General features: G+C 48.2%; 2 protein-coding genes across 2 annotated transcripts in view; one reads left to right on the forward strand and one right to left on the reverse strand.

Annotated features, from left to right (window-relative positions):
* Positions 1 to 14,048, forward strand: part of ATP1A3 (ATPase Na+/K+ transporting subunit alpha 3) — a 50,006-nt gene extending 35,958 nt beyond the window's left edge. The window contains exons 18-23 of the mRNA XM_056847512.1: positions 623 to 746; positions 5,734 to 5,879; positions 10,724 to 10,854; positions 11,772 to 11,873; positions 12,025 to 12,116; positions 13,894 to 14,048. Of these exons, the coding sequence (XP_056703490.1) occupies positions 623 to 746; positions 5,734 to 5,879; positions 10,724 to 10,854; positions 11,772 to 11,873; positions 12,025 to 12,116; positions 13,894 to 13,922 (624 nt within the window). The 3' untranslated portion in view covers positions 13,923 to 14,048. The remainder of the gene's footprint in view (positions 1 to 622; positions 747 to 5,733; positions 5,880 to 10,723; positions 10,855 to 11,771; positions 11,874 to 12,024; positions 12,117 to 13,893) is intronic.
* A 5,388-nt stretch (positions 14,049 to 19,436) lies between these two features.
* On the reverse strand, positions 19,437 to 27,125 carry RABAC1 (Rab acceptor 1). The gene is made up of 5 exons (XM_056847521.1): positions 27,030 to 27,125; positions 26,667 to 26,879; positions 25,291 to 25,388; positions 21,922 to 22,023; positions 19,437 to 19,571 (listed from the first exon to the last, which is right to left on the reverse strand). Exons 1-5 carry the CDS (start codon positions 27,107 to 27,109, stop codon positions 19,483 to 19,485), a joined length of 582 nt encoding a protein of 193 aa, XP_056703499.1. The 5' UTR covers positions 27,110 to 27,125; the 3' UTR covers positions 19,437 to 19,482.
* Between the last annotated feature and the right edge of the window lie 329 nt (positions 27,126 to 27,454).

Raw genomic sequence — 27,454 nt, forward strand, 5'->3', positions numbered from 1 at the left:
GACTGTACCAATCAGGTAGGGGACAACATGACTGAATCCATCCACATATACGCTATTGAAAATAAAAATCCCTGCATTTAAAAAGCGTACCCGCGAGAAGGCTAATCTAGATCCTACTCTCCCTCACAACTAGATTTCAACATACAGAGTTTTTCATAGCAAAACTAGTTTTTACCTGCAAACATATATTTCTTACAAGGAGAGGAAAATTCTCTTATTGAAGCACAGAACTGTAATTCCATAGGGGTTTTCTTTTTTTTTTTTTAGGGGAAACTGGTTGACATCTGTAGGTTAAGCCAGTTGTTAGAGTGAATATTAAGCACAGCCTTCAAACATTTTTACTGTATTTGCACGGAGGCAGAGGCTGAATGCCTTGTGGTACTAGTTTAACAAAATGTCTGCCTCTGAGCATCCAACTCTCATAGCAACGAACACTGATAGTCATTCTGGAGCTTCTGAAAAGAGGAGCCGTTCAGTAGGGCTGGAAAGTTATCTCCCCAAGTTCTGAAAATAACAATGATAGAAATGTTTTGGACTATCCGGACCCCCCCCCCCCCAAATAAAAACCCAGGATAGCTGGAAAGGCCTTTCCTTCTCACTGTTCTGCCTCTTCTACCCGTAGGTGCCTGCCATCTCCTTGGCTTACGAAGCAGCCGAAAGCGATATCATGAAGCGTCAGCCACGAAACCCCAGAACTGACAAGCTGGTGAACGAGCGGCTCATCAGCATGGCTTACGGACAGATTGGTGAGTGGGGAACGAGGAAAGGCCGTGCACCTTTCCCACAGAACTGGGGAGAGCATGCACCCGTGGGGCTGGGGACAGAGAGGGTGGTCATTTGGAAAGGTACAGAAAGCCAGGTTGTTTGCTCGAGATCTGGCTTTCGGCTGTAGGAAGACGGCAGTTTAGGTACATTCTGTGGGCCAAAAATAGAAAAATGGCTGGGAGAGGAATATGGTTGCCAACTCCAGGTTGGGAAATTCTTGGAGATTTGGGGGTAGGTTCTGTGAAGGGCAGGGTTTGGAGAGGGGAAGAAAGTAGGGTTGCCAACCTCCATGTGGTGACTGGAGATTTTGCATTATTACAGCTGATCTCCAGGCGACAGATCAGTTCCCCTGGAGAAAATGGCTGCTTTGGAAGGTGGACTCTGTGGCATTGTATCCCTCTGAAGTCCACCCCCTTGCTAAACCCTGCCCTCCTCAGGCTGTACCCCAAAATCTCCAGGTATTTCCCAACCCAGAGCTGGCAACCCTAGATGAACCTCAGTGGGGTATAATGCTACCCTCCAGAGCAGCCATTTTTTTCCAGGGGTACTGATCTCTATAGTCTGGAAAGCAGTTGTAATTCTGGGAGATCTTCGGGCACCACCTGGAGGTTGGCAACTATAGAGAGGAATTGAACCAGCCATGAGGTTCCAGGGAAAATATAACTAGGGCCTTAAAACCAGTTGACTTTGGATTATATTATAACAAAAGCCCCACGCAGTATGCATTAAGTTATCTTGAACTTCCTAACTTAGAGGAATATGATGCAAACAATGCAGGTATATCTCTGCTAATTTTTCTGCAATATATTTTCCTTCCCCAAATTCATTTATTTGCAGAACTTGGATTTCGTTCTTTTTTGCACAGACAGAAGGAAGGAAAGGAAGGAAAGGGGTGGAGATAGGGGGGCCGGAGAGGCAGGGCTGAGGACATAGCAGCCATGGAAGAGGTACAAGAGGACGCCCACCCCTGGCAGGCCCACTCAAGGCCCCTGGCCTGGACACCTGAAACCCCAACCCATTTTCCTTTGTTTCAAAGGTGCTTGTAAAAAACACAAAGGTCACAAAATATAATCCACATTGGAGCATGGAAACTGCTAATGCGTTGTTAATCACAAGTAATTAGGGTTGCCAGCTCTGGGTTGGGAGATTTTGGGGGTAAAGCCTGGAGAAGGTGAGGTTTGGGGTGGGGAGGGACCTCAGCAGGGTACAGTGCCATAAAGTCCACCCTCCAAAGCAGCCCTTTTTTTCCAGGGGAACTGATCTCTGTCATGTGGAGATCAGTTGTAAAAGCAGGAGATCTCCAAGCCCTACCTGGAGTTTGGCAACTCTACAACTAACGGATATAGTTTCAGGATGGCCGCCGTATCGGTCTGCAGTAGAAGAGCTAAATTTGAGGCCTGCAGCGCCTGAGAGAGCGACAAACCACGAGAGCCCTTGACTCGCGAAGGCTCATGCCCTGAAAACCTTGTTGGTCTCTGAGGTGCTCCTGGACTCGAATCCAGCTCGACTGATGGCTGTAATTTCTCTATATTCACCGGGAATAAATTTTAGCACCTCCTTCACCTTGTCAGATCCTGGAGAGTAATACAAACCATTTAATGTGATAAAGTTTATTGTCTGCAGCTGAAGGCCATCACAATCACCCATACAAAATATTAAAATAACATAAAAATATCATAAAATAACATTAAAATAACTTTAAAACAGTCTGACCCACAAGAAACTAATATTTAAATATGTTAAGATCCCTGATTAAAAACAGCTTTAGCTCCAATTTTCTTAGCTGCTAAAGCAAAGAGTGACACTTTGTAGGAAACATCAGGATTGGCGTCTGATAGGAGAAAGAACAGCTTCTCGGGATCTGGAGAAAGATTTAGGCCCTTTAGAATCGCTCTGAGGAATTTAAGTCTGGGCTCTGTATAAAGAGGACAGAATAAGGTGTAATGAGTTAGGTCCTCTGGAGCGGCCCCACAAACCATTTAATGTCATCCTGATCTTTTATAATTTCAAAACATGGTATAAATAGGCACATAATTAAAAATTGTATTGCATTATCCACAGCCACAACAGCATTACACAAAACCATGCATATGTTTAATACGAAGACAGCTCTACAATGTCCCCACCTTCATAAACAGGTAAAAATATGGTAAAATAGTTAAATAAAATATACACAGTAAAATATACATAGAACAAGACATCGTTTTCCCAAACGACTGATCAAATTAGCTTCATGGAATTTCACCCACAAATTTGCAACTGTTTTACAAACAGGCCAGTTAAGCTTCTTATTAAAAAAATTTTTAGTAGGTACAAGTGTGGCCCAGGCTAGCCTGATCTCATCAGATCTTGGAAGCTAAGCAGGGTCAACCCTGATTAGTATTTGGATGGGAGACCCCCAGGGGTCACTACGCAGAGGCAGGCAAGGGCAAAGCCACCTTCGAACATCTCTTGCCTTGAAAAATCTCCATGAGGCAGCAGCAACTTAGTGGCACTTTCCACCACCACCACATAGTCTGTCAGTAGAGAGTGCAAAATCTCTCTTAAAAATGTCCTAAGGATGTATAAAATCCTGTGTTGGGGCCTTACGAAATACGGTACCCCACAGGCAGGCTGTGTTTTTGTAAGAGATCTGCCTGACGCATCCGTCTCATACTGCAAAATTAATAGTCCAGAGACGAAATGCGGAAAGTGTTTTTGTTTCCCTTTTTCTATATAGATAAAAACAGGCTGTTTCTAAACAGATAGGTTGTCTTTAATATACCCTTTGTATCAAATACACTGTTAATAGCAGTAGAAAAGAGCAGGAGTCCAGTAGCACCTTCTAGACTAACACAATTTCTGGCAGGGTAGGAGCTTTCGTGAGCCACAGGTCAGTTATTCAGATGCCATCTGAATGATATCTGAAGAAGTAAGCTGTGGCTCACGAAAGCTCACAACCTGCCAGAAATTGTGTTAGTCTTGAAGGTGCTACTGGACTCCTGCTCTTTTCTACTGCTAGTGACAGACTAACACCCAGACTAACACCGGCTACCCATCGTGAGCTACTGTTGTTAATATTAGGGCCGCATCTGAGTTCTTGGTATAGGAGGAGTTCGCTATCATTAGGGTTGCCAACCTCCAGGTGGGGGAGGCTGGAGTTATTATGACTGATCTCCAGGTGACCAGAGATCAGTGTTCTGGAGAAAATGGCAGCAGCTTTGGAGGTTTGGCCTGTCTGCGGCGTCACATCCCTGCCGAGCTCCCTCCCCAAACCCCACCCTTCGCAGGCTCTGCTCCCAATTCTCCAGGAATTTCCTAAGCTGGAGTTGGGTATCTATCATAGTTTGGCAGACACTTGTGGCTGTGGCAGTGGTGAACAGATTTAGAATCACTTTGAAACTAGGCAAGACTGCTCTAAAGACCTTTCTGTAAGCTTGAGAAACTCAGAGCCCCCAGATTCACGGGATGTGTCTGTGCCAGATTCCTTGTTTCTGGTACAATATAATTTTGAAAAAAGAATCTAGCCTGTTTTGCTTTTGGCGAGTGAGCAAGCCAGCCAGGAAATTAGCCATGGGCCCTGCACAACAATAATTTCCTTTACAGTGCAATCCTAAGGAAAGTTACTTCAGCCTCAGCCCATTGAAATGAGTGGGCTGAGCCTGGAGTAACTCTCCTTAGGGTTGCACTGTTAGGCCATACGGCTGCAAGCCTGAGAACTTGTTCTGGGTGGGGGTGTAAGCCCCATTGAATAATATGGGCCTTAGGTCAGAGGTCTTTTATGCATGGGCATTTCACTCGCCGTCACACCTCCGACGACTTTGGGTTGTTGTGTTGATTTTGCAGGCGGTTTCCGACCGTCAGAGGTCGCCTCGCTCTCCCCCTGCGTTTCCCAGTGTTTTGCCCGCATTTTCAAATTTGAGATAAAACAGGCCTCTGAACACGTGGGTGAAACGCAGGGAAACACAGGGGGAGAGCAAGGCTACCTCTGACGGTCAGAAAGGGCCTGCATAATCCAAAGACCCAAAGTCGTCAAAGCGGTGATGGCGAGTAAAACGCCCATGTGGAGGAACTCCAACAAGTTCTGGGCAAGTTCTTGAACAATTTCTGGAACTCCAACAAGTTCCAGCAAGTGAAACGCCCACCGGTGTGTAGGAGCCGAGGCCCAATTCCTGAAAGCTCAGCTCCTGACCAGCCTGCCCAAGGTCCCCTACAGAGAGAACGCTCTCGATGGGCGGGGAGGCCGGAGGCTGGATGATCTGAGCACCCTGACACCGCAGCTGTGCTCTTGACACCGGATTGCCGGCCTCGATAAGAGAGCATGACGGTCATCTTGGGAGCGCAGACGAGGGGCAAAAGGGGCTTTAAGTCACAACCGCGTTAGTGGGACCGATGTCTGGTGGATCTGCCTGTGATGCCCCGCGGCCAGGGGGAGTGCCCCTGTGACCCCCGCCTGGCTCCATGCCTGCCAGGCTGCTGCGGAAGCTGCCATCTGAGTGAAACGCCCATGCATAAAAGACCTGAGTTGACCTGTTTAGGATTATACCCTAACAGCACTCTCCAGCGCAGAGTTATTGCTCTAGACTGAAGTAATTCTGCATAGGATTGTATTGTAATACAAGTGACAGGTAGGTGGGCAGGCATTTAGTGGCTTTTATAGATTTACCTGCAAGACCAAACCATGGAATGGATGTGGTAGGAGCATCGGCGGTGTTAGGAGAGCAGGAAGTTCAAGAGCAATTCTGTTTGCCAAACTCCAGGTGGCAGCTGGCGCTCCCCTGGAATTACAATTGATCTCCAGGCTGCAAAGATCCCTTCCCCCTGAGGAAATGGCATCGCATCCCCACTGAGTTCCCTCCCCAAATCCCAGCTGTCCCCAGGCTCCGCTCCTAAATCTCCAGGAATTTCCCAATCCAGAACTGGCAAACCTAGTTGCGATGGAAGGGAATGGAGAAATGGATGTCTCCAAATTCAAACATTGTCTTTCAGGAATGATTCAGGCGCTGGGTGGTTTCTTCTCCTACTTTGTGATCCTGGCCGAGAATGGGTTTCTTCCTTCTGTGTTGGTTGGCATCCGTCTGAACTGGGATGACCGGACAGTCAATGACCTGGAGGATTCTTATGGCCAGCAGTGGGTAAGCAGAGGGAGAGAGATTGTCTCTGTTATGTAGTGGCGTAAGGCTGGCTATTCAGTGAAATTGACATATCGAAATATCAATGGAGTAGCTCTTGTAATCTATTGAACCAAAAAAAACTTCTGGACTTCTGCAGTGGTACTAGCGTGGTATAGTGGTTAAGAGCTGTGGACTCTAATTTGGTGAACGGAGTTGGTTTCCCCACTCTACCACATGAAGCCTGCTGGGTGACCTTGGGCTAGTCACAGCTCTTTCAGAACTCTCTCAGCCCCACCTACCTCACAAGGTGTCTGTTGTGGGGAGGGAAAGGGACGGTTTGATTCTCCTTAAAAGGTAGAGAAAGTGGGAATATGCAAACCAACTTTTCTTCAAGATGGATAACATTTATCACAGTATGCGCTTTCGTATAATTTCTGTACTTTTCTCTTTATTGAGGTAAAGGAGTTTCTCTCTTGCCCTTGTATCTGAGGAAGTGAGCTCTGTCTCATGAAAGCTCATAGCTGGAATAAATGTTGTTAGTCGTTAGAGTGCCACTGGACTCCTAAATATTGAAATAGAAACTGAATACCCAACTTCTTGGGAGTGATAGAGGAAGACCTGATGGAAATGGGAACTGTGAACAGTTTTTAGTCTGGTGCCAAACATGGAAATGTATCAGTTCAAAAGTTTAGCCATTATTGGTCACAATGCATTCTGTTTGGAATAATTAGACTGTTATACTTCTAAATTTGTCTTCAAGTTTGCAGTAGTCTATTTTGCTAAATACTGCAATGCAGTATTGAAAAATACAAAATGCTTTCTTTTTATTTTATTTTATTTTGCCGACGGCACCATAATGCCTGAGGTTAGCCCTAGGATAACGAGTCTAAGAGCCAGGGTGAGGGACTTAGACCCAAGGGAACTGGCTTCAAATCCTGCTTGAACTCACTGGGAGGTCTTTGGTAACTCCCCCCTCCCTTTCAGCCTCAGTTCCCCTTCTGTGAAATGGAAATAATAAGAGAGTCCTTCTTAATAGAGCGTTGAGGTCATCTTGCAAAGCATTTAGAAAACAATTGTATGGAAATTATTCAAGATTAGAATAGTGGGCGTTGCCTCTCTGAAGAGGAAAAAAATCCAGGAGCATGGAACTGGGAAAGCCTTTCTTCCCTTCACTGGGCTCTCTGGTTACCTGCCCTCGAGTCCCAACTGCAGAATCTGTGATGCATCTAATCCATGATCTTTGCCAGAATTCCAAAAGATCGTGAATTAATTGTAGGCTTTTATACTAAAGTGGTTGGACAGAGGGCATTCTGGAGAAAGAAAAACAAGGTGCATTTTGGTATATGTGTGTTTGGAACCAAGACCATTTCTTTGAACCCTGAAGCTGTGTTTCCTCATAAAACTCTGCATGAACGCTTCCTAAAACAGGGTCTCCCAACGTGGTGCCTGTGGACACCATAGCACCCACAGACACATTTCCTGGTGCCCACCAAGCATTTTTAGAAGGTGGGTCGGGCTAAGGGGGGCTTTTGCCCAGCAAGGCTGCTTATTGGCCATCAGAGATCTGATTGGGCTGCGCAGATCTTTTAAAGGTTGCTGCAGCAGACACCACAGCACAAGGATCTTCACTGCATGACTGAAGAAAAGCTGTGTGTATGCAAGAAAATATTTCTAAACATGTTAAAAGTCATCTTGTTAAACAGAACTTCTGACTGAAATGTTGAAGAGTCGCTATTACAGTTATATTACAGTTATATATGATCTCCCTCCATGAGATGTTGGGGTTGGCTCCGCCTCTTGGGGCTGCCATTTTGTAGTTGTACCAGTGTCAGAATTCCAAAGGTGCCCACGAGCCCAAAAAGGGTGTAGACCCCCCCATCTTAAAAGATGCCTGTCCCATCAAAGTGCCAAGAACCATCTTGGGCTCCTAGACAAAGAGTCGTACCATCTCACATTCCTTTCCGTTTATCCCTTAGAACTCCTTGATCCATTGATCTTGAGCAGCATATATCTAGGGTTTGAGGGATATAAGGACTGAAACAAATCTTGCCACTGACAATGTAGCCTTGGGATCCCTATCGCTTAGTAGAAAAGGCATTATGTCAGACACAGAGGCATTAGATGTGTATGTTAAAAGGGGGGAGATATAATGTGATTGAAGTACCTCGTAAAAGCGGCATTCCAAAAGGGCATGAGCTAGTGAATCGATAGAGCCAGAAGAGCAAGGAGAGGTCCGTCTGGATATGGTATATTCAAAATCCTGCCCTGCATAACCATAGAGGGGTTAGCATTCAATCTAGCTAAACAGAAAGCTCTAGAAAGACAAGGAGTTGTCAAATAATATGTATAAGCAGGCAAACCATGTGGTGGTGGTGGTATTCCGAAGAACTGGGATGAACAAATGCGGCGAGCATGAAAATAGTGCTGTTATAATCAAGCTCTTTAATGCGCTTTTTAATTTTGGTGAAACCTTCAGTTTTCCCAAGATCTAATAACATATCCTGCGAGAAGCCCAACAATGGCAGTTTCTCATCTAAGATTTTTTTGCCATGAGGATTTAAAAGGGTCATGCTTCAGAGAAGCCTGTCTCACATTCAGCAGCACGCAGACAAGATGTACGGTTAGAATTGTGCTGGTATCTGGCTGCCAGGGCAAACTGGATCCCTGGAATTTTGTTCCCTGTTCCCCTTAGAAGGAAACCTATGAGGAGTGGTTAAAACACTTATGGCTGTTTAGCTTAGAAAGAAGGCGGTTAAGGGGAGATAGGGTAGAGGTCTATAAAATTATGCATGGTATGGAGAGAGTGGACAGGGAGAAGCTTTTCTCCCTCTCATATAATACTAGAACATCTGCTGAAGCTGGAGGGTGAGAGATTCAAAACAGATACAAGGAAGTATTTCTTTACACAACCCATAGTTAAATTGTGGAACTCCCTGCCCCAGGTTGTGGTGATGGCTGCCAACTTGGAAGGTTTAAGAGGGGAGTGGACATGTTCATGGAGGAGAGGGATGTTCATGGCTACTAGTCTAAATGAATACTAGTTATGATGCATACCTATTCTCTCCAGAATCAGAGGAGCATGCCTATTCTATTAGGTGCTGTGGAACACAGGCAGGATGGTGCTGCTGCAGTCATCTTGTTTTTGGGCTTCCTGGAGGCACCTGGTTGGCCACTGTGGGAACAGCCTGCTGGACTTGATGGGCCGTGGTCTGATCCAGCAGGGCTTTTCTTATGTTCTTATGTTGTAAACATGAAGTGAGAGGCACTGTGACCAACGTGGGCCTGGGGATTGGTTGCAACCCCTGGGCAGTGGATTAGAAGCTTTGTGTGGCTTTCTCTTGTTGATGTACCCTTGTTTATTTAGGGGATAAAACAGCGCCAGGGGAAATTCTACTATGCCCTATCTGGTACTAGACTAGATTCAGGGGAGGAATAGCGGCCTGCATGAGAATTTCCCCTGTACATAGGGCAGGGGACATGTAGCATGAGAAGACCAAGGGTGAGAGGTGGCCCTTTCTGTCCTCCACACCGGCCTGAATTTCCAGCACCGGAAAGCAGCATCTAAGGGCCAGGCCACAGTAAACATGGAGGGAGTCGCACTGGTCCTGCAGCCCTATGGCGGGATCCCTGTGTGCTTCTAGGGAGTGCCGTACCCCCTGGATTCCTGATCGGCAGTTGCAGAATTTATCTGAACTGGTTTCCGCTTGTTTTGCTAGCAGACAGTATGTGGGGCTGGACCGTATATGAATGATACGGGGGCCTTGGGACGTCAGACCCCTGGTCCCTCAGGTTCAGTATTGTCTACTCTGAATAGCAGCAGTTCCCTAAGGTCGAGAAAGGTCATTCCAAACTCCTCCTCCCCGGAGATGCCAGGGGTCTACCCCAAGTCCTGTATTGCATGGTGTGTGGTTTGCCACTGTGCCACCTTAAAAGGCGGTGGATCGTTCGACATGTAGCAATGTGGCCTGCCTAGGGTAGCCAACCTTCAGGTGGTGGCTGGAGATCTCCCCCTATTACAACTGATCTCCAGCTGATAGAGGTCGGTTCACCTGGAGAAAATGGCCGCTTTGGCAATTGGACTCTATGGCATTGAAGTCTCTCCCCTCCCCAAACCCCACCCTCCTCAGACTCCCCCCCCCCCAAAATCTCCAGGTATTTCCCAACCCAGAGCTGGCAACCCTAGGCGTGCCCCCAGGTTGTGGAGAGGCACATACGTGTGCAGGAGATGGGCAGGGGTGACGTCTTAAAGATTTGCCCGGCACTGGCTGCTTGAATGGGCACTGCTATCGATTTTATGATAGAAATGCCAGCAAGACGGTAATGGAACTGAGCACTGACCTTTGACAATTTCCAGCTCTACCAGTATTTACGGGGAGTGTGAAATCTTAAACCCAGCTGTTGTGGGATACTGGGGATCAGTCCCTAGGGGAGGAAGGTACAGGGTGATCTCAACCCTGTTCCCTTAGGGCAGGGGTCCCCCATAAGGTGCCCACCAAGTGTGTTTAGAAATTGGGCAGGACTGGGTGGGTCTTTTTGCCCAGCAGGTCTTCTGATTGGCTGTGTACATTAAAAGGCCTATTAAACAGAGCATTTGCCTGAAATGTTGAAAAGTTAACTATTAGAGTTATGCATGACCTCACTCCCTGACATTTTGTGCTTGGCTGTGACTCCTGGGGCAGCCGTTTTGTGATTGTGCCCACCGCCCTGCATCAGAATTCCAAAGGTACCCGCAAGATCAAAAAGGTTGCAGGGCCCTGCCTTAAGTTATATAACTGTAACTCATGTAGAGCATGAATTGGGCTTGAGGTTCAGAGAAACAGGGATTTGGGGGGGTATTGATTTTATCCTCCTCTGCCTCTCCCTAGACCTACGAGCAGCGTAAAGTTGTGGAATTCACCTGCCACACAGCTTTCTTTGTCAGCATTGTGGTGGTACAGTGGGCTGACGTGATTATCTGCAAAACTAGAAGGAATTCAGTCTTCCAGCAGGGCATGAGGTGAGATTGCTGGGGATTTAAAAATATATACCAACCATTGCAGTTTTGCACCCAGAAAAATGGATTATAGAAAGGTTGCAGGGGAGGGTGAGGAATAATGCATATGAAACCATAAGACAGAGATCCCCAACGTGGCGCCTGTGGGCCACATGGCACCCGCTGAAACATTTTGTGGTGCCTGCCAAGGGTTTTTAGGAAGTGGGCAAGATTGACTGCTGGAGATTTGATCGGCTGTGCAGATGTTTGAAAATGTTGCTTTGGCAGCAGCTGCCACCACAGCACAACAATCTGCACTGTGTTACTGAAGTTAAGCCGTGGCCATCATTTCGTTGCTGGCTCTGCCTCCTGCAGCAGCCATTTTGTTGCTACGCCCACCAGGCTATGTCAGAATTCCAAATGTGCCCGCAGGCTCATAAGGGTTGGGGAACCCTGCCTTAATGGGTACATTCAGAGCATTCTCAGTGCCATCCTAAACGGAGTTACAGTCTTCCCAGTCAGTTGGTCAACTAGGCTTCGAAGGGTGTAACTCTGCATCTGATTGCACTGGGAAACAGTCAGATTTTTCAAAATATTGAAAAAGGGAGTCCTTTGTGCTTAGAGGAATGGCTGAATTTCTCGCTTCCCTTGATGAATGTCTTAAGGGTGAGGAGATGAGGCATCACTCTTGAGATCCTGCAATGGACATGCTGGGGTATTGTGATTGGCTGTGGGTTGTTGGTGCGTGTTGGTAGCAACACAGGTTTCCCCATTGTGTTTCCACATGTTCCCTCAGTGCACAAATAGGTGAATGTCAGAAAACAAAGGTGGCCGTGGAAATCCTTAAAGCGGAGGGGATGTGGTTCTTTTGAGTGGGTAAGGCATGAAGGAGACCTGTGAAGATTTTTAGTCCCACTTTCTTTCTCTCTTTCCCCCCTCAGAAACAAGATCCTTATTTTTGGTCTCTTTGAGGAGACTGCCCTGGCGGCTTTCCTGTCATACTGTCCCGGAATGGACGTGGCACTGAGAATGTATCCCCTGAAGTGAGTCTAGGTCAACTCTGGCCTGCCAAACAGGATGGAGAAGGGCTTTCCATCTCGGGCAAGACGTTTTCTGGAGGAATTTTCGCTTCAGCCTCTGGAAGGCCTGCCCCACCCTCGGTCCCCTCTCACGCCGATCTCCTTTCCTTCTCAGGCCTAGCTGGTGGTTCTGCGCCTTCCCATACAGCTTCCTCATTTTTCTGTACGATGAAATCCGTAAACTCATACTGCGCCGTAACCCAGGAGGTGAGTGGGTTGTGAAGAGGCGAGGGTGTGTATGCGCATGCATGCACAGGAATTGGGCAGGTACGACAACCTTTGGGCGGGGTGCTTAATGAAAAGAGGAGCTGTCCAGGGCTGTATCCGTGCGTCGTTGGCTATTGCTCTGTCACCTTCCTGTAGCGGTTGTTCAGAACTGGATTTTCCCGGGTGGCCAAGGCACCACCTGTTTGCAAATGATTGCTATAGTACAGCTAGAATGCATATCCAACAGTGTGCGGATGCAAAAGAACTCTGACACCAGAAGAAAGGAGATTTCTCCCCCCTCCACAGATAAGAAGCCACTACTGTCCAGAATAGAACAGTGTACCCCAAGCACAAAACTACACTTTGGCCACACTTGGAAAACTGTGTACAGTTCTGGTCACCACTCCTAAAAAAGGATATTGCAGAGTTTGAGAAGGTACAGAAAAGAGCAACCAAAATGATCAGTTGAAAGAACTGCCCTATGAGGAGAAGTTAAAATGCTTAGGGCTGTTTGGCTTAGAAAGAAGGCAGTTTAGGGGAGATATGATAGAAGTCTATAAAATGATGGCAAGAGTGGACAAGGAGAAGCTTTTTTTCCTCTCTCATAATACCAGAACGTGGGGTTATCTGCTGAAGCTGGAGGTTGAGAAATTCAAAACAGATAAAAGGAAGTATTTCTTCACATGCCTAGTTAAATTGTGGAACTCCCTGCCCCAAGATGTGGTGATGGCTGCTAACTTGGAAGGCTTTAAGAGGGGAGTGGACAGGGCTATCCATGGCTACTAGTCAAAATGAGTACTAGTCATGATGCATACCTATTCTCTCCAGTATCAGAGGAGCATCCCTATTATTAGGTGCTGTGGAACACAGGCAGGATGGTGCTGCTGCAGTCGACTTGTTTGTGGGCTTCCTAGAGGCACCTGGTTGGCTGCTGTGTGAACAGACTGCCGGACTTGATGGGCCGTGGTCTGATCCAGCAGGGCTTTTCTTATGTAACCAGAAATATGTGTCGAGCCAATGAGCTCAGCAGTCTAAGGATGTGTGTGATTAAAATACGGAAGGAAGGTGGCACAGTGCAGCCTGATCTTGTCAGATCTTGAAAGCTAAGCAGGGTCAGTACTTGGAAGGGAGACCACCGAGGGAGGCTCTGCAGACCACCTCTGCTACTCATGTACCTTGAAAGCCTCTTGCTGGGGTCGTCATAAGTCGGTTGTGACATGACGGCACGTACTAGGTACATGATTAAAATAAACTGCAATTTAATTTTCTAAACATTTCTGCTGATTGCTGCTCACAAAACTTGAGAAAAGGGCTAAATATGGAAAGTGGCCGTAAATAAAGGTTTAACTGAGCCCCTAAGATGGTAATAACTCAGTGGTCCCGGTCCCACCCTTGGGCCTTGGTCCAAGCTCTCTCTGCACCCTGCCTGCCCAGGCAGGCCTTTAACTAGTTGTAAAATAACCATATCCTAGCTGTGGTGCAGTTGAGATGACAGGAAACACCCCCCATCGCACGCACACATTTTGGCCTGAAAATCTTTTCTGGTTAGCCTCAACATTACGGGAAAATCCAGAACAGGAACATGGAGCAAGAATGGGTGCTGTCATAATGGGAATAAGGATCAGTGCCTAGGTTTGAATCCAGGGTGCTGGAAATTATTTTGAGTGGCAGCATAAAGGGGGGTGTGTGAAGCTGGTGGGAGAGGTGTTTAGGAAAATGAGAGGTATAGAAATAGGCTCGACACTAACAACCCCCTCTGTTGATTTGTCTCTTACAGGATGGGTGGAGAAGGAAACCTACTATTGAGCCTCTTCCTTGGTCCATTGCTGGCGTCTCCCCTGCAAGGGGGGGCATTCCCCCCCTCCAAAATTCCACCTACCCCTCCGATTATGAGCTTAAGGCCAGGACCATCTTCTCGGACGCCAAAACAACAGACCGAGCCCGACCCCGTTTCTCCAACTTTGGGTGGCTGAGATGGGGGTTGTGTCCTGTCTCATCCTGCCTGCATGTCCCAGGCAGGAGGTGAGGGGGAGGGATACCCCCCAGCCCCTTCCTCTGCTCTCTGCCCTCTTCTTCTTTTTGTTTTGGTGAACAACCTGGGAAGAGGGTTGTGCGTGCCACAGACAAATGGGGGAGATCCAAACAAAATGAATTTACCTCCACAAAACACTCATTTTGCAGCACGCACCTCCCCCCCCCTTTAAAATACCCTTCCCTAGCTGGGATTGAACCTGGGACCAGCGGCAGCCCAGAAAAAAATGCCTCTGTGAGCCAAATGTGACAGGGTTACTGTTATCAGGTTAGCAGTAGTAGAGACTTTAACCCCCCCCCTTCTCCTAGTCGGTCATCTCAACCTTGGGGGAGGGAGGTGTGTGTGTGTGTGCGAGAGTTTGTGGGGGGATTGGAGGCCAAATATGGATTAACCCCCCCCCATGCCCTATGAAGCTTCCCCGGCCTCCCCCTATTCACAATTTTCCGGGACCTGTTGTGTTGGGTGCTGAGCACAAAGGGAGGGGGGAAGAAACCAACGAGAATAAAAAGCACCAGGATTCCATGCCCCCCGTCTCCCCCCCACCGACTCTGACTCCTGCTAGACGTGTAAATGAAACCCAGGAGTCCAGATTCCTCTGTGCATGCACAAAGTTTCTCTTTTAGGACCAAGGCAGCCACTTTCTCCCATTTCCTCCCTCCCTGTGTCTGTATGGGGGGGAGTCGTCGTCATCTTATTCCAAAAGAACCCATGGAGGGGAAAGGGATGCCCCGCTGGTGCTCAACACCGTCTTCTCCCCCCCCCGTGACCATTTTCCCGGTGCCCCTGTCTTGCCAGCTGGCCCAGAGCAGAGGGGACCACAGCCATAGCCCTCTCCCCAGGGGAGTTTGCTCTTCCTCGTCTGTCTTGGGGGGGAGGACAGGGGGGGCTCTCTGTCTCCTGACTGGGTGAGGTGGCCTGCATCACCCTGTTTCTTCTCCCCCTCCAACATACCCTCTTATTTTCTTTGTGTTGTAGGGGTGAGGAAGGGGGACAGGAGGGGCCCACGTTTGGAGGGGAGAAGTATACTGTCCTGTCCCACCTTCCTCTTCCCACTTCGGGATAGTGTTGTCGTGTGAACCAACCAAAACAAGGAAAAAAACAATTTAACAAATAAAAACCAGAAGTGGAATATTTAATACGAGAGCTGTGGCCATCTCATTACCTGCAATATATGCATGTCTGCTTCCAGAGGGGGAAAAATGGTCAGCTGGATTAAAAGCGGTGTACAAAGAGGCCAACGTACCCATTACACAGAACAAAGTGGTAAACTGAGACTGTAAAATTCTAGACTCTGTCAATATAGATGTCCGGAGGAGGGCATCATTGTCATAATTTAGAATGTTCTCTCATTTAAAAAAAACGACCCTCCCTGGGTGTATTTAAGTAGCACATGGAAAAGTTTAGCAAAAATGTGCTAATTCACTACGTGCAGAAAGCATGGGTTAAAAAAACATGGAGAGGCAATCAAAACATTTCCCCCCAGCTGCAGTTTTAAGTGGTACAAATTGGAATCTTCCCCACCTCATTCCCAGTGGAATAAGTCTAGTATAGTAGTTGGCATAGTAGTTAAGAGAGTGAGCAGTGAGCCAGGATGAATCTCACTGTAGCCGTGATTTTTAAAACTCATAAGGGTCAAATGTGAAAGTCATGGGGGCGCTGGGGGGGGGGGGGACCAACCCTGTTTCTTCCCAGACAGCAAAATGTGAAGCCAGCTCTCCCACTTGGGGACTCTCCGCCCACCTAAGTGGCTCTTCCACTGGTGGAAGAACCACTGAAGCTGGAGGAAGGCTTCAAATTTAGTAGAATTCAGCCAGCATCCTAAAAGTGTCTATTGTTGGAGAACTGCGCTCCTTAAAAACCAAAATTGCCTGTGTGTCCTTTGCAGTGAGGAATGGGCTGCCTGCCTGCCTGCCTGCCTGTGCTATTACTTCGGATGACAAAGGAGCCTGCAATGCGGATTTGGCTAGAGGTCGCCTAGGGTGCCCTCGCCCGGATGGCCCAGCTCATCTGTTAAGCAGGGTTGGACCTGGTTGGCACTAGGATCAGAGCCCGCCAAGGAAGTCCAGAGTTGCTCTGTGGCGGCTGGCAATAGCAAACCACCCCTTCCTTGAAGACCCTACAGGGTCGCCCTAAGTCGGCTGCCACTGGACGGGACTTTCTGCCACCAGCCCAGTGTGCTCTTGAAGAAGAAGAAGAGGGGTTGGTTTTCACACCCCGCTCTCCTCTACCCTGAAGGAGTCCCGAAGTGGCTGGCGATTGCCTCCCCCTGCCCACAACAGGCACCCTGTGAGGTCGGTGGGGCCGAGAGAGTTTGGAAAGACCTGTGACTAGCCCAGACAGGCTTCATGCGGTGGGGGGAGGAAACCCACCCGGTTCACCAGTTAGAATCTGCTGCTCCCGTGCCGGAGGGGCGGGGGAGTCACACCCGGGTCTCCAGACCAGAGTCTGCCGCCCCCGACCGCCGCGCGGGCTCCCGTGTGCTTCCGCGCTTGGCCACAAGGGGGAGCGTGGCGCCAGCGGCCGGTGTGTGTGTGTGTGGGGGGGGGTTTGACCTGAAGCGGCCCCCCGACGTCTCTCCCCCCCCAGTGTGGCGCGGCGTCCTTCTGCGTCAGAGACGCCGCCTGATGCGGCTCCTCCAATCGGATTGCCCGTTCCATCCGGCTGCCGTGGGGGGGAAGGGGGGGGCGAGGCCCCGGCTGCGGCCACAGGGGCCTCCAGGGAGGAGGGCGCTCGTCGCCAGGAGAGGCGGGGCGGCGCCGCTTCGCTCCAAGCCTCCGGGGAAAGGCGGCAGAGCAGCGCTTCGCTGGAGACGGGCCCCCCCCCGGCAGCACGGGAGGGAGGGCAGGCGGGGGCCCTCCCCTTCGCCCCCCCGCCCCGCGCGGGCTCCAGCGCTGCCGGCTCCGGGCAGCCTGTGCGGAGTCCCATCCCGGCCGGCCGGAAGAGCCCCCCCCCGCCCCTCGCACTCCCCCCCCGCCCCGCCCGGAAACGGCGGCCCCGCAGGGAGCCCAGCCGGGGGCTCTAGGAAGGGCCCTCCTGACACCCAGGGCGCTCTGGCCAGAAGGCTGCGGGCGTCAACGACACCTTCCTTCCCCCCCCCCCCGAGGCACAGACACGTGAAGCCGCCTGGAACACGGGGGCTGGCAAATCTGGCGCAGCAGTTCCCCCCCCCCCCCACCAGCCGCCGCCGCCCTGCAAGGCTTCTTTCCCACCGTGTCTCTCTGAGGCCTTTTTATTCAGCCCCTCCTCTAAGCAGCTACCCTGACAAGAGTGGGGATTTGAACTCCGGCCTCCCCTGCCACACTAACCACTATGCCACACTGTCTCTCAGTAACCAGAGAGCTCGCAGATTGAACCTGGGGCTTTGGCTCAGGGGCAGAGCCTCTGCTTGGCAGGCAGAAGGCCCCAGGTTCAATCCCCGGCATCCCCAGGTCAAGGGACCGGGCAAGTAGGTGATGGAAAAGACTTTCTCCGCCTGAGACCCTGGAGAGCCGCTGCCGGTCTGAGTAGACAGTACTTGACACGGATGGACCAAAGGTCTGATTCAGTATAAGGCAGCTTCATGTGTCAATCTGGGAACCTGCATTGCAGAGCATTTGCCTGCAACAAGTGCAGTCTGCAGTATTAACTATTGCCCCCCTGCTGCCCATTTCCAGTATGAATCCCCCACTGCATCAGCCTCTTCCTTTCATATCAAACCGTCTTACAATCTCCTTCCCTTCTTCTCCCCACAACGGACACCTTGTGAGGTAGGTGGGGCTGAGAGTTCAGAGAGAACAGTGACTGGCCCAAAGTCACCCAGCAGGCTTCATGTGCAGGAGAGGGGAATCAAATCTGGAGATCCAGATTAGAGTCCACCACTCCTAACCACTACACCACACTGGTGTTAATGTCCAGACAGCCAAGAGATTTTCTTGGCCCCTGCTGCTGACATTTCCTTCTCTATTGAAGGTTATAGGCATTTGCTCACCTTTCACCACATCACACTGGAAATGTTCTCGCAAAATCTGGATCCCCACCCCTTTTTCAGAATAGTATAGCCTGTACCGGTTTCTCAGCAAAACGCCCACGCAAAAGGCTTGGAAGAAGCAAGGGGATTCTTACTGAGGTGGAAATCACTGTTGCCGTCTTGCGCCCGCAAGCCAAAAGACTTGACGTTCAGCCCTATCTGTAGCAAGATCTTAAGAATCCCGTGCAGCCGGTCGCCCTGAACAGCACTGGATATTCAGCTCTTTTGATTTACCCTAACCGTGATTTCATAGCCATAGATATTACAGGCCTACGAGCAGAATCTGGTGGCTCCCGGGCGAGTCAAGAATGCCCCTGCAGAAGAAGGCGCAGGCAGGCTGGGAGTCTGGTGGGGCAAAGGATCCCAAATCCCATAATCAAGCAACACAAATGGAATTACGTTGGATGTTGGCTAGATCAAACAATTTGGGAATTTTTACTTTTGAGGCAAATAGGGAGCATTTCATTTGGTGGGGGGAGGTCAAGGATCTGGGTGATTTTGTAAGGCTGGGAAAATGCCTTTGCCGAGAGGAGCAGTCACGGGAGCAACTTAAGAGGCTGAGGATTACTTCCGAGAGATTGTTTCGGGTGGGTAGCTGCGTTGGTCTGCAACAGTGGAGCAAGTTTTGAGGCTGGCCGTCCCTTGAAGACCAACAAGATTTGGAGGACATAAGCTTTCGAGAGTCAGAGCTCTCTTTGAATCTGGACAGTTTATTCCCTGGAAATCTGGTTGGTCCTTAAGGCGCTGCTGGACTCGAATCTTGCTCTTCCTAGAGACTGTGGCCAGCCCTGCAGAGTCGGCCACAAGGAACCAGGGCAGCTGGGCTCTTAATCTGAAGCAGACGTAACCCAGTGCATGGAGATAATCTTTGTCATGTCACAGATTAAAACACCTGAAAGACAATCCAATACCTGGTTTCTTTCTTTAATGTTACTGGCAAGATGGAAACAGGGAGGCTGGACTCAGACTCTGGTCAGAAACCTCCAAGGCTTGACTGTTATGGAACGAGTTAATGGGTGATGAACTCACGGTACGGGAAAGGAAGTGAGGGCAGCTTTACTGCATGTCCCAGACAGGAAAACCCATGAGAGGGCTAAGAGTTTGGGGAAGGGGAAGGGGCTAGAAATAGGGTGGGGGGGTCAGCCTTGAAAGGACATGACTAAGGAGAATGGTGGCGGATGAGAGGACCAGAAGGGAACTGCAAATCAGGCTCTTGTGGAGGGTAAAAAACTCAACAGAACATCAGCCATATATACAGAGGCAATGGAAAAGTGAGGCAGAGAAAGCGCTGGGGATGTAAAGGAGGCGACCGGCATCTGCTGGGCTCTTCACACTGGCTCCATCTGCAGTTCATCGCCCTCTCCAGATTCCAGCTCATGAAAGGCAGCGTGGGAACCGATGACAACCAAAGTGGCACCTGCAGGGGGCGACAGAGGAAGGATGACCCCTCACAGCCCCCTTGCATCTGTGATGATGGAATCTCTCCTCCTCCTCCCTGTCCTGAACCTGGTCCTTGCAGATCTCAGGGACAATTTTGGTGCCTTAGAGGCAGCAGAGAGAAAGCGTGGGTCTCGCACAAAGTAGGACAAAAAGCTCGAATGGTTCCATTTCTGTTCCCCCAAGTGGATGGGAGCAAAGTGAGAGCTACCATCGTTACTCGGAGGAAACATGCCGGGAGGCTCTCTTGTTCTCCTTTGCCCGTAGTCCACTTGCATGAGGCAAAGGGGGATCTGGACCATTGCACCAAAGTGCTGGAACCGGCAGGCGGTTTCAAGGAACAGTGTCGCACCAGGGCAGAAAGGCAAGCTACATTGTGCCAAGGCTTTCGGATAGTCAGGTACAGGTGATGGTGGCTGCTGGGGTACCTAAAGACTAAAATGGGTCGTGATACTGAATGGGAGGACAGCAGGCCAAGTGCCCCCCCCCCCCCAAAATGAGTGCTGTGGTCGGGTTAGGAGCGGCAGACTCATCTGAATTTTGCCATCTTGGAGAAGCCAGAAGAGTGCGCCGAGAAATTCTAACAGAGGTTCTTGAAGGGCTGTTGGGCTGAATGCTGCCCTCTTTGCTTGGAGAGGGTTTTTATTTTAGGGAGGGGGAAGGGGACTGAAAAAAACTCACTTGTGAGCAAATAAAAAATTCCTATGGACACCAATGATTGATCAAGCTTGGAGTATTTCGTGACTTCACGCACAAAGGAGGGTAAAAAACAATGGTGGAATAGGGCACTGAGTCCTGTACCCTGAAAATCAAATTTTGCATTAATTTCCCTCCTCTGAATCTTTTTGATTGTAAATGCAGGTTTAGAACTGTGGGGACAATAGGAGGTAGACTTCAGAGCCAGCAAAATGCTGAAAAAGATTTTCCAGTGATTTAAAAAAAGAGAGGATGGATATGCAGAGAGAGCTAGCACAGCTCCTTGGTTCTCTCCAGGAATAACAAAAAGCGGAATGTGGAAGAAGCAAAGGTTTATGGCTAATGTGCAATGTATATATGCATTTAGCCTTTTTAAATCCTGAATAATTTAGGGATTGTTTTTAATGCACAGTACCACCTAGCTTCCACTGAAAGAACTGCAAGTGCTCTCAGGACAAGATTGCCAAACTATCTGAGAGTGTATGTGCAAGACTTCAGTAGAACGGTGAGGTATTAAAGCCTGTAGCTATGGGGAGACATTCAGGGGGCAATATACCCCCCCCCCAAATATTTTATGCCCCATTACTGACCTTCCAGCTTAATATTTTTATAAAAACAAGTCTCTAGCCCTTTCCGCTGCAGAGATATAACAGAAAACGTGCAGGAAGTTTTTTTCATCCTGAGTGCCTGGGAAGGAGAGGAAGCTGCCACCCAACTGCAGCTGGCTCAGTTAACCCCCTCCTGACTAAACTGGTTCTCATTTGCTTTGCCTCATCACCTTTTCTCCCTGGGCCCTGTGCTTCTTTCCTGTTTGGTTCTGTTGTGCCACTCCCTCTTTAACAGGCTAACCAGGCCGAGTGTCTTGGCTATTCAGAACCAGGCTGGGATGCTTCTGGGCCTAGATGGATGGGGACCAGGAAAAGGTGAGGCTAAGTGTTTGTTATATTCCACTCCCCCACGTTAAGTTTCCCAGTGTTGTTATGTATGGGGCTTGGCTCCTCTGTTAGCAATGGGAAGTTTGCCTCAGGAGCATGCAGGCCCATGAGGGTGGAGCAGAAAAATGAATTCGCCATTCCCCATGGCCTAGTATCAGGTTTTCATCACTAATTGCAAGTTAACTTGCCATAAAGTGCCTGCATAAAGGAATGCATGCCACTGAACATGTGCAGAGTGCATTTTACTCAACAATGAATATGGCCCTACCCAATGAGTACCAGGATTTATTATGGCAGGGACCTACCGACCCTAGTGCCTCCTCAGTGAAACATTTCTGGCCATGAGTCAGGAGGTACTGTCACTTGAATGGCTCTTGTAGGAGGCTGTACGGTGCACTGGTTAGGCCTTTTCAGTCACAAAGCTCACTGTGTGGCCTGAGGTTAGCCTAGCCTACCTGGCAAGGCTGTTGTGAGGATAAAAACTGAAAAGGTCAGAACCATGTGTGCTGCCCGAGCTCCTTGAGAGAACGGCAGGATAGAAACGTCAGTGAGGCTTAACATTGTTTGCTCTTGGTTGTACGAACATGCCAAAAAACGAGATCTGAGGTTGGAGGGGAGAAAAGCTATTCAGCGGTCCAGGGAGAAGGAACAGCGCTTGCGCCTCACAGCTTGAATAGGGTTAATGCACAAATGACTCACCCAGCACCCAGAAAACAGCAGATCCGGCTCCTGCCAGCCAGAAGAAGGGAAAAGAAATGCCTCCGGCCAGGCCGTATTGATGGGCTGTGCTGAGTTCCCGGCCTAGAGGAGAAAGAGATGGGGTGAAAATGCAGAGAGGAGACCGTAAAGAGGACCAACCACTTTTTTGAAGGTGTCAGCAGGCTCCACTTTGTTTATATTTTTATTCCCCCCTCTAAGGCGGGAATCTGCAGGGCCTGTCTTCTGACTTCAGAGCTCCTTCTGGCCTACTCAGAAGCTTCGGCTGCCTTACTAAAACAGCTACAATGCAAAATAATCAATAGGGGAGTGGTACCCAAAGCACATATATACAAAGAGAGAGAAAAAATACCACTATACACCTGAACGTAATAAATTATATAATTTTCCAAAAAGGTAATTTATAATTTTAAATATCAACTTATAATTTCCAAAACATTTCTGTCAAAACAAAGCAAACGATACAAGGTTTGACAATTTATCTGTCAGGCCTCAGCAAGTCGATGCGTTCCAGGCAATTACTTTCCTCCAGACGATACAGCAAGTAAAAAGTTTATTTCAGAAGAACAGCGCTTTCAGCAGGTCAAAAGACTTAAGGCTAGCATACAGGTATGGGGAATATTGAAACATAAACAGGGTGGATACAATGGGGTTGATTGGATTATTGGAAACAAAGACACAATACCGAAGCAAACTACCGGTAAAGACTTGAGCAAAAGTATTCAGAGTAAAATGCGTGCGTTAAGTGGCTGATCTTCCCGGGCTCCCAGTATTGTTCTGCGGGACCCGGTATCAGATCAGCCATTACCGGGGCGGGTCTCCATTGAGCTGCAGATCTTGGGCAGGAGACCAGGTGCAAACGGAGAGGGACGATGGAGTGCAAAAGGACTCCATTTTGTCCGTGGGGGAAACCATCTTGTTTCTATCCGGGGCCGGTGGAGAGCCTATCTGACATTATCCTTGTTTCGCATATCAGCTTCAAAGTAACAGCTGCAATTAATCAGTTACGACTCCAATGGTAAGGTAACTGGCAGATACCTTTGGAATACTGACAGCTATGGATAATCAATTTGTAACAGATTTATCGGAATCTAGAGAATGGTGTTTGGTGAAAGAGAGGCGATGCCCAGACAGCGTGGTCTGCCAGTTCTAACAGGATAATCTGCTTGGGTAAATTTTGTTATGTTCTGTGTTTAAACATACAGGTGTGAAAGTATAGGCTAAGTATACTTATGTTGGAAATGTTGTTTTATAAGTGTATTTGTGTTTTAAAGTAACAGGATTTGAATCAGAGAGATTCTGCTATACAGAGCAGTCAAGATTATCCTGTATAGCAAGATATAGAGCAACAGACTTCTGATGAAGCTGACTTGCGAAACAAGGATAAATCACAAAACCTTGTATAGTTTGCTTTGTTTTGACAGAAGTGTTTTGGAAATTATAAATATTTAAAATTATAAATTATCTTTTTGGAAAATTATATAATTTATTACATTCAGGGGTTTAGTGGTGTTGTCTTTTTCTTTTACTAAAACAGCTGGCAGCCCCGAGACCCAGCTTCCCGTGCAAAGGAACACAAGAATTTTTGCCTTTTATATGGTTTACAAATTGCAAGTCAGAGCTTCTCTCTAAGCCTCAGTGGCTCCCAACCTTTTTTTCACCAGGGACCACTAGGACTTTTTTGTTCGGTGCAGGGACCCCAAGGTTCAAAATAAAAATTCCGACAATTTGAAAATAAACTTTAATCATAACTGTTAGTTAAACATTAAACTTAGAATAATATTTGAATATATATTTTTATAATAGAGAACTTTTAATTGAAAATATTAATTTATTATGGGTTTATAACTTTGTTTCGCGGACCTTAATTTAGTTCTCGCGGACCCCTGGGGGTCCACAGACCCCCGGTTGGGAACCAGTGCTCTAAGGCCAGGAGAAGAGAGGACTCTGCCAGGGAACCGTGCTCATTTTTGTTGACACATCACCACCTGATGGCCACTTTGGAAACTGCAACATCCAAAAACAGATTAAAACCAAGAAAACATCACAAGGCTTGCCCAACACATATGAAGGACAAATATAAAGAACAGGGAAAGGGGAGAGCTACTACCTTCCCTTTCATGACATACAACATCCTACTCTTCATCCCATCTGCCAGTGGTGACATGGCAATGCCATATTTTGCAGTCTCTCTCTCAGACTGGATTGGGTAATCTCATTCTCACATACAATCTCTGCTTTCATCTTTTTTCAAGCCTCCAGCTGGCAGTTCCCAGATTTTGGCATTTGGTGAGAGCCTGCTTCAGTGTGGCACTTCTCACGGTCAAATAATTCTGAGAAGAGAACTGTAGGAATCCAGGATGCTGCTGGATTTGAGCCCTTTGCCACAATTTAATTTTTTCTAACTTCAACAGGGTGGCCTGGTGCAGACTGCAAAGGTAACAAAACGGGGCCATCCCCAAAGGAGAGGGAGATTTATGTGCATTGGGAGGAAAACACCGTCCCAAACAGAAAAAGACTGCCTGTGTGTAGAAGCAAGAAGGAAGGTTTGGGAGACTCTCCTGCCTTGGGGAAAGAATGCAAAAGAATCTCCCTTCTGTCCCAGCATAAAGACATGGTGTGGGTTCCCCCACATACTGTGTATAGCCGTTTTAGCTTATGGCCCTGCAGTCTGAGAGTGAATATCTTGGCCAAGAAAAGTACATTGTCCAGTCCCAGAATGCAAGCAGGAGGCTGCATAATTAAACACTTTGGCTGTTACCGCACTAGGTATTCCCAGTGATGTATTAAGAGTTTGGAAATGTTATAAAAAAATACTGTTCGCACTTTCTGTGTATTCCCACCGATGTATTAAGAGTTTGAAACTTATAAAAAATACTGTTCGCACTTTGTTTGGCCCCTTTAGCTGTGAAGACGTCTTCCAACCATTTTTTAACCGTGGCATCCAAAAACCCTTTTAAAGTGATGTTTTTTATAACATTTCCAAACTCCTGATACATCGCTGGGAATACCTAGTGCAGTAACAGCCTTTGTCATGCCAAAAACTAGTTCCCTCTGTAAGGATAGCCGGAACATCAATGTTCTGACTCCGGTTTTTCCCTGATGTGTTTTTTTTGTATGTTAGGAGATTTTCTTTTTTCAGTGGAATGTTAAGAATTTAAACATGCAAATGGGACCATCCCCAGAGAGCTGCGCCACATGTGAACATCTAGGATGGTGCTGAGTCTGTTTTGTGGGGTGGTTGTTCTGCTTCACCAGCTAGGGTGGGACATCATTTACTGAGATTAAGAACGGGTATGAATGACACCCATCAGACTTGTCCCCTGAGAATCAGAGCCACCTTCTGCTTACCAAACACGACGAGCTGTGACTGCTGAGTCTTCAGGTAGATGATGTAACAGGCCCCAAAGAAGACGGCGAGTGCAATCAGGAGTAGAGGGGATGTGATGCTGTGGGGAGAGAGGCAGGCAAGGAGGTTAGACACCAGGGCAAGGGAGGAGTTGCGGTTCAGTGGCAGAAAACACATTTGGTATGCAAGGAAGTTCAAGGTTTGATTCTTGGCATCGCCAGTTCAAGGATACATCCGGTATGGGCCAGTGGCTGGAATCAATGGAAGTTAGTTTCATACACAACAAGAATCAGTGTAGTTGAAAAGAGCGAGATCCAGTAGCACCTTAAAGTAGCACCTTAAAGATTAAGTTTTTGGTAGGGTATAAGCTTTTGTGAATCACAGCTCACTTCTTCAGCTGTGATTCATGAAAGCTTATGCCCTGCCAGGAATTATGTTAGTCTTTAAGGTGCTACTAGATTCTTGCTCTTTTCTACTACAACAGATAAATTAACACGGCTACCCATTATGAAGAATCAGTGTAGTGGTCCTCCCATGTCATGGATTCCAAACAAAAAAAGATCAAGGGCTGCTGTGAGCCTTGGGACACTTCAGAACAGGTGCAAATCAATGAAAAATGGCAGATTCCCAAATATAACATGGTTCAAGTCCTACAGCCCATTACAGTCTGTTAACACTAAGCAAACTTTCTGCAGCAAGAACTCTGATTGCTAAAACGGGCAAAGAGAAGCTCTGTGGGATAAATCTGTACCATATCATGCTGCAGGTGGGGAAATCAAGTTCTCCCATGCAAAAATAAATCATTTCCCCCTCCCACATGGTTCCAAATCAACATGTCTGTTTTAGGTTGCTTTCTCCCTTTCTCAACAAGCTCATCTGTGTTCGTTTCCTTCATCCGGGCAAAATATTTATTTTTTATTTTATTTTTTATTTAATATACAGCTTTTTAGACTCTTTCAGGAATTTCTCTATCAACAAGAAGAGCTGGTTTTTATGTTCTGAGGTTTATGATCACCTTCCCTTCCTCTCTCCACAACAGACACCCTCTGAGGTAGGTGGGACTGAGAGAGCTCTAAGACAACTGTGACTAGCCCAAGGTCACCCAGCTGGTTTCATGTGGAGAAGTGGGGAAACCAACCTGGTTCTCCAGATTAGAGCCAGCCACTCTTAACTACACCATGCTGGCTCTCTGTTGTAAAATCAAGGTGGGACAAATATTTCCAGCTGTAAGGGCTAGAAACTTGGATTTTCATTTGGAAGCAGTGAATCTCACGATGCCATCTTTTTTTTCCTGACTCCTGATTCTGTTACTGCTTGGCAATCTGACAGCGGGACGCTCAAATCAGGAGCCCCTCCCCTCTCCACTTCTGCTACTCACAGGCAATAGACAATGAGCCCCAAGAAAACGAAGACGTAGTTGCTCTGGAAATACTCCACGTTGCGCACAAGCCGCTTGCACAGCTCCCCGAAATTCCGGGGCTTCCCAAAGCGCCGCTGGTCGACAAAGTTGGCCCAGGGCCGGATGGTGGCTTTCCGCTGCTCCAGCCATTCCTTGGCAGGGCCTTGGGGCAAGAGAGCTGGGATGGACATCCTGTATGAGGGCAGCATGGGGAGAAGAGAGGGAAGGCAGGGAGGGCTTTAGAGAGCTGGAAGTCACAACAGATCGATCCCGGTGCCCCACATCCTTCCAAAGGCCTTGCCCCTCCGCCCATCACCATGGCCTCCCTCCTGGGCGTCTTACTTGGTACCCAGCAGAGTTCCCGCTGCCTCCACTTCGGTCCCTGGGTTGAAGAGATGCTCTGGTCCTATTTTGCTAGCCATTGCGCTCCGGATGATGCCAGGCTAAGGAGCTACAGAGAGATGGGAAGGGAGGAAGAAGAAGAGTTGATTTCTATTATGCCAACTTTCTCTACCTTTTTAAAGGAGAATCAAACGGGCTTACAATCTCCTTCCCTTCCTCTCTCCACAACAGGCACCTTTTGAGGTAGGTGGGGCTGAGAGAGTTTGGAGAAAACTTTGACTAGCCCTAGGTCATCCAGCAGGCTTCATGTGGAGGAGTGGGGAAACCACCCCACTTCACCAGATTAGTCTGCCGCTCTTAACCACTATACCACACTGGCTCACAGAGAGCTGGAGCAGTCAAGACACACCTTTGGGTGGCTTGAA

This window comes from Euleptes europaea, chromosome 3, assembly GCF_029931775.1.
Source record: "Euleptes europaea isolate rEulEur1 chromosome 3, rEulEur1.hap1, whole genome shotgun sequence".
Lineage (NCBI taxonomy): Eukaryota > Metazoa > Chordata > Lepidosauria > Squamata > Sphaerodactylidae > Euleptes > Euleptes europaea.

Coding starts and splice junctions, on each gene's coding strand:
- RABAC1 (XM_056847521.1), bottom strand. CDS start 27,109: ATGGCTAGCAAAATAGGACCAGAGCATCTCTTCAACCCAGGGACCGAA. Junction 22,024..25,290: donor GTCACAGCTCGTCGTGTTTG/GTAAGCAGAAGG, acceptor TTTCTCCTCTAG/GCCGGGAACTCAGCACAGCC. Junction 19,572..21,921: donor TGCTGTTTTCTGGGTGCTGG/GTGAGTCATTTG, acceptor CGCCCCCTGCAG/GTGCCACTTTGGTTGTCATC.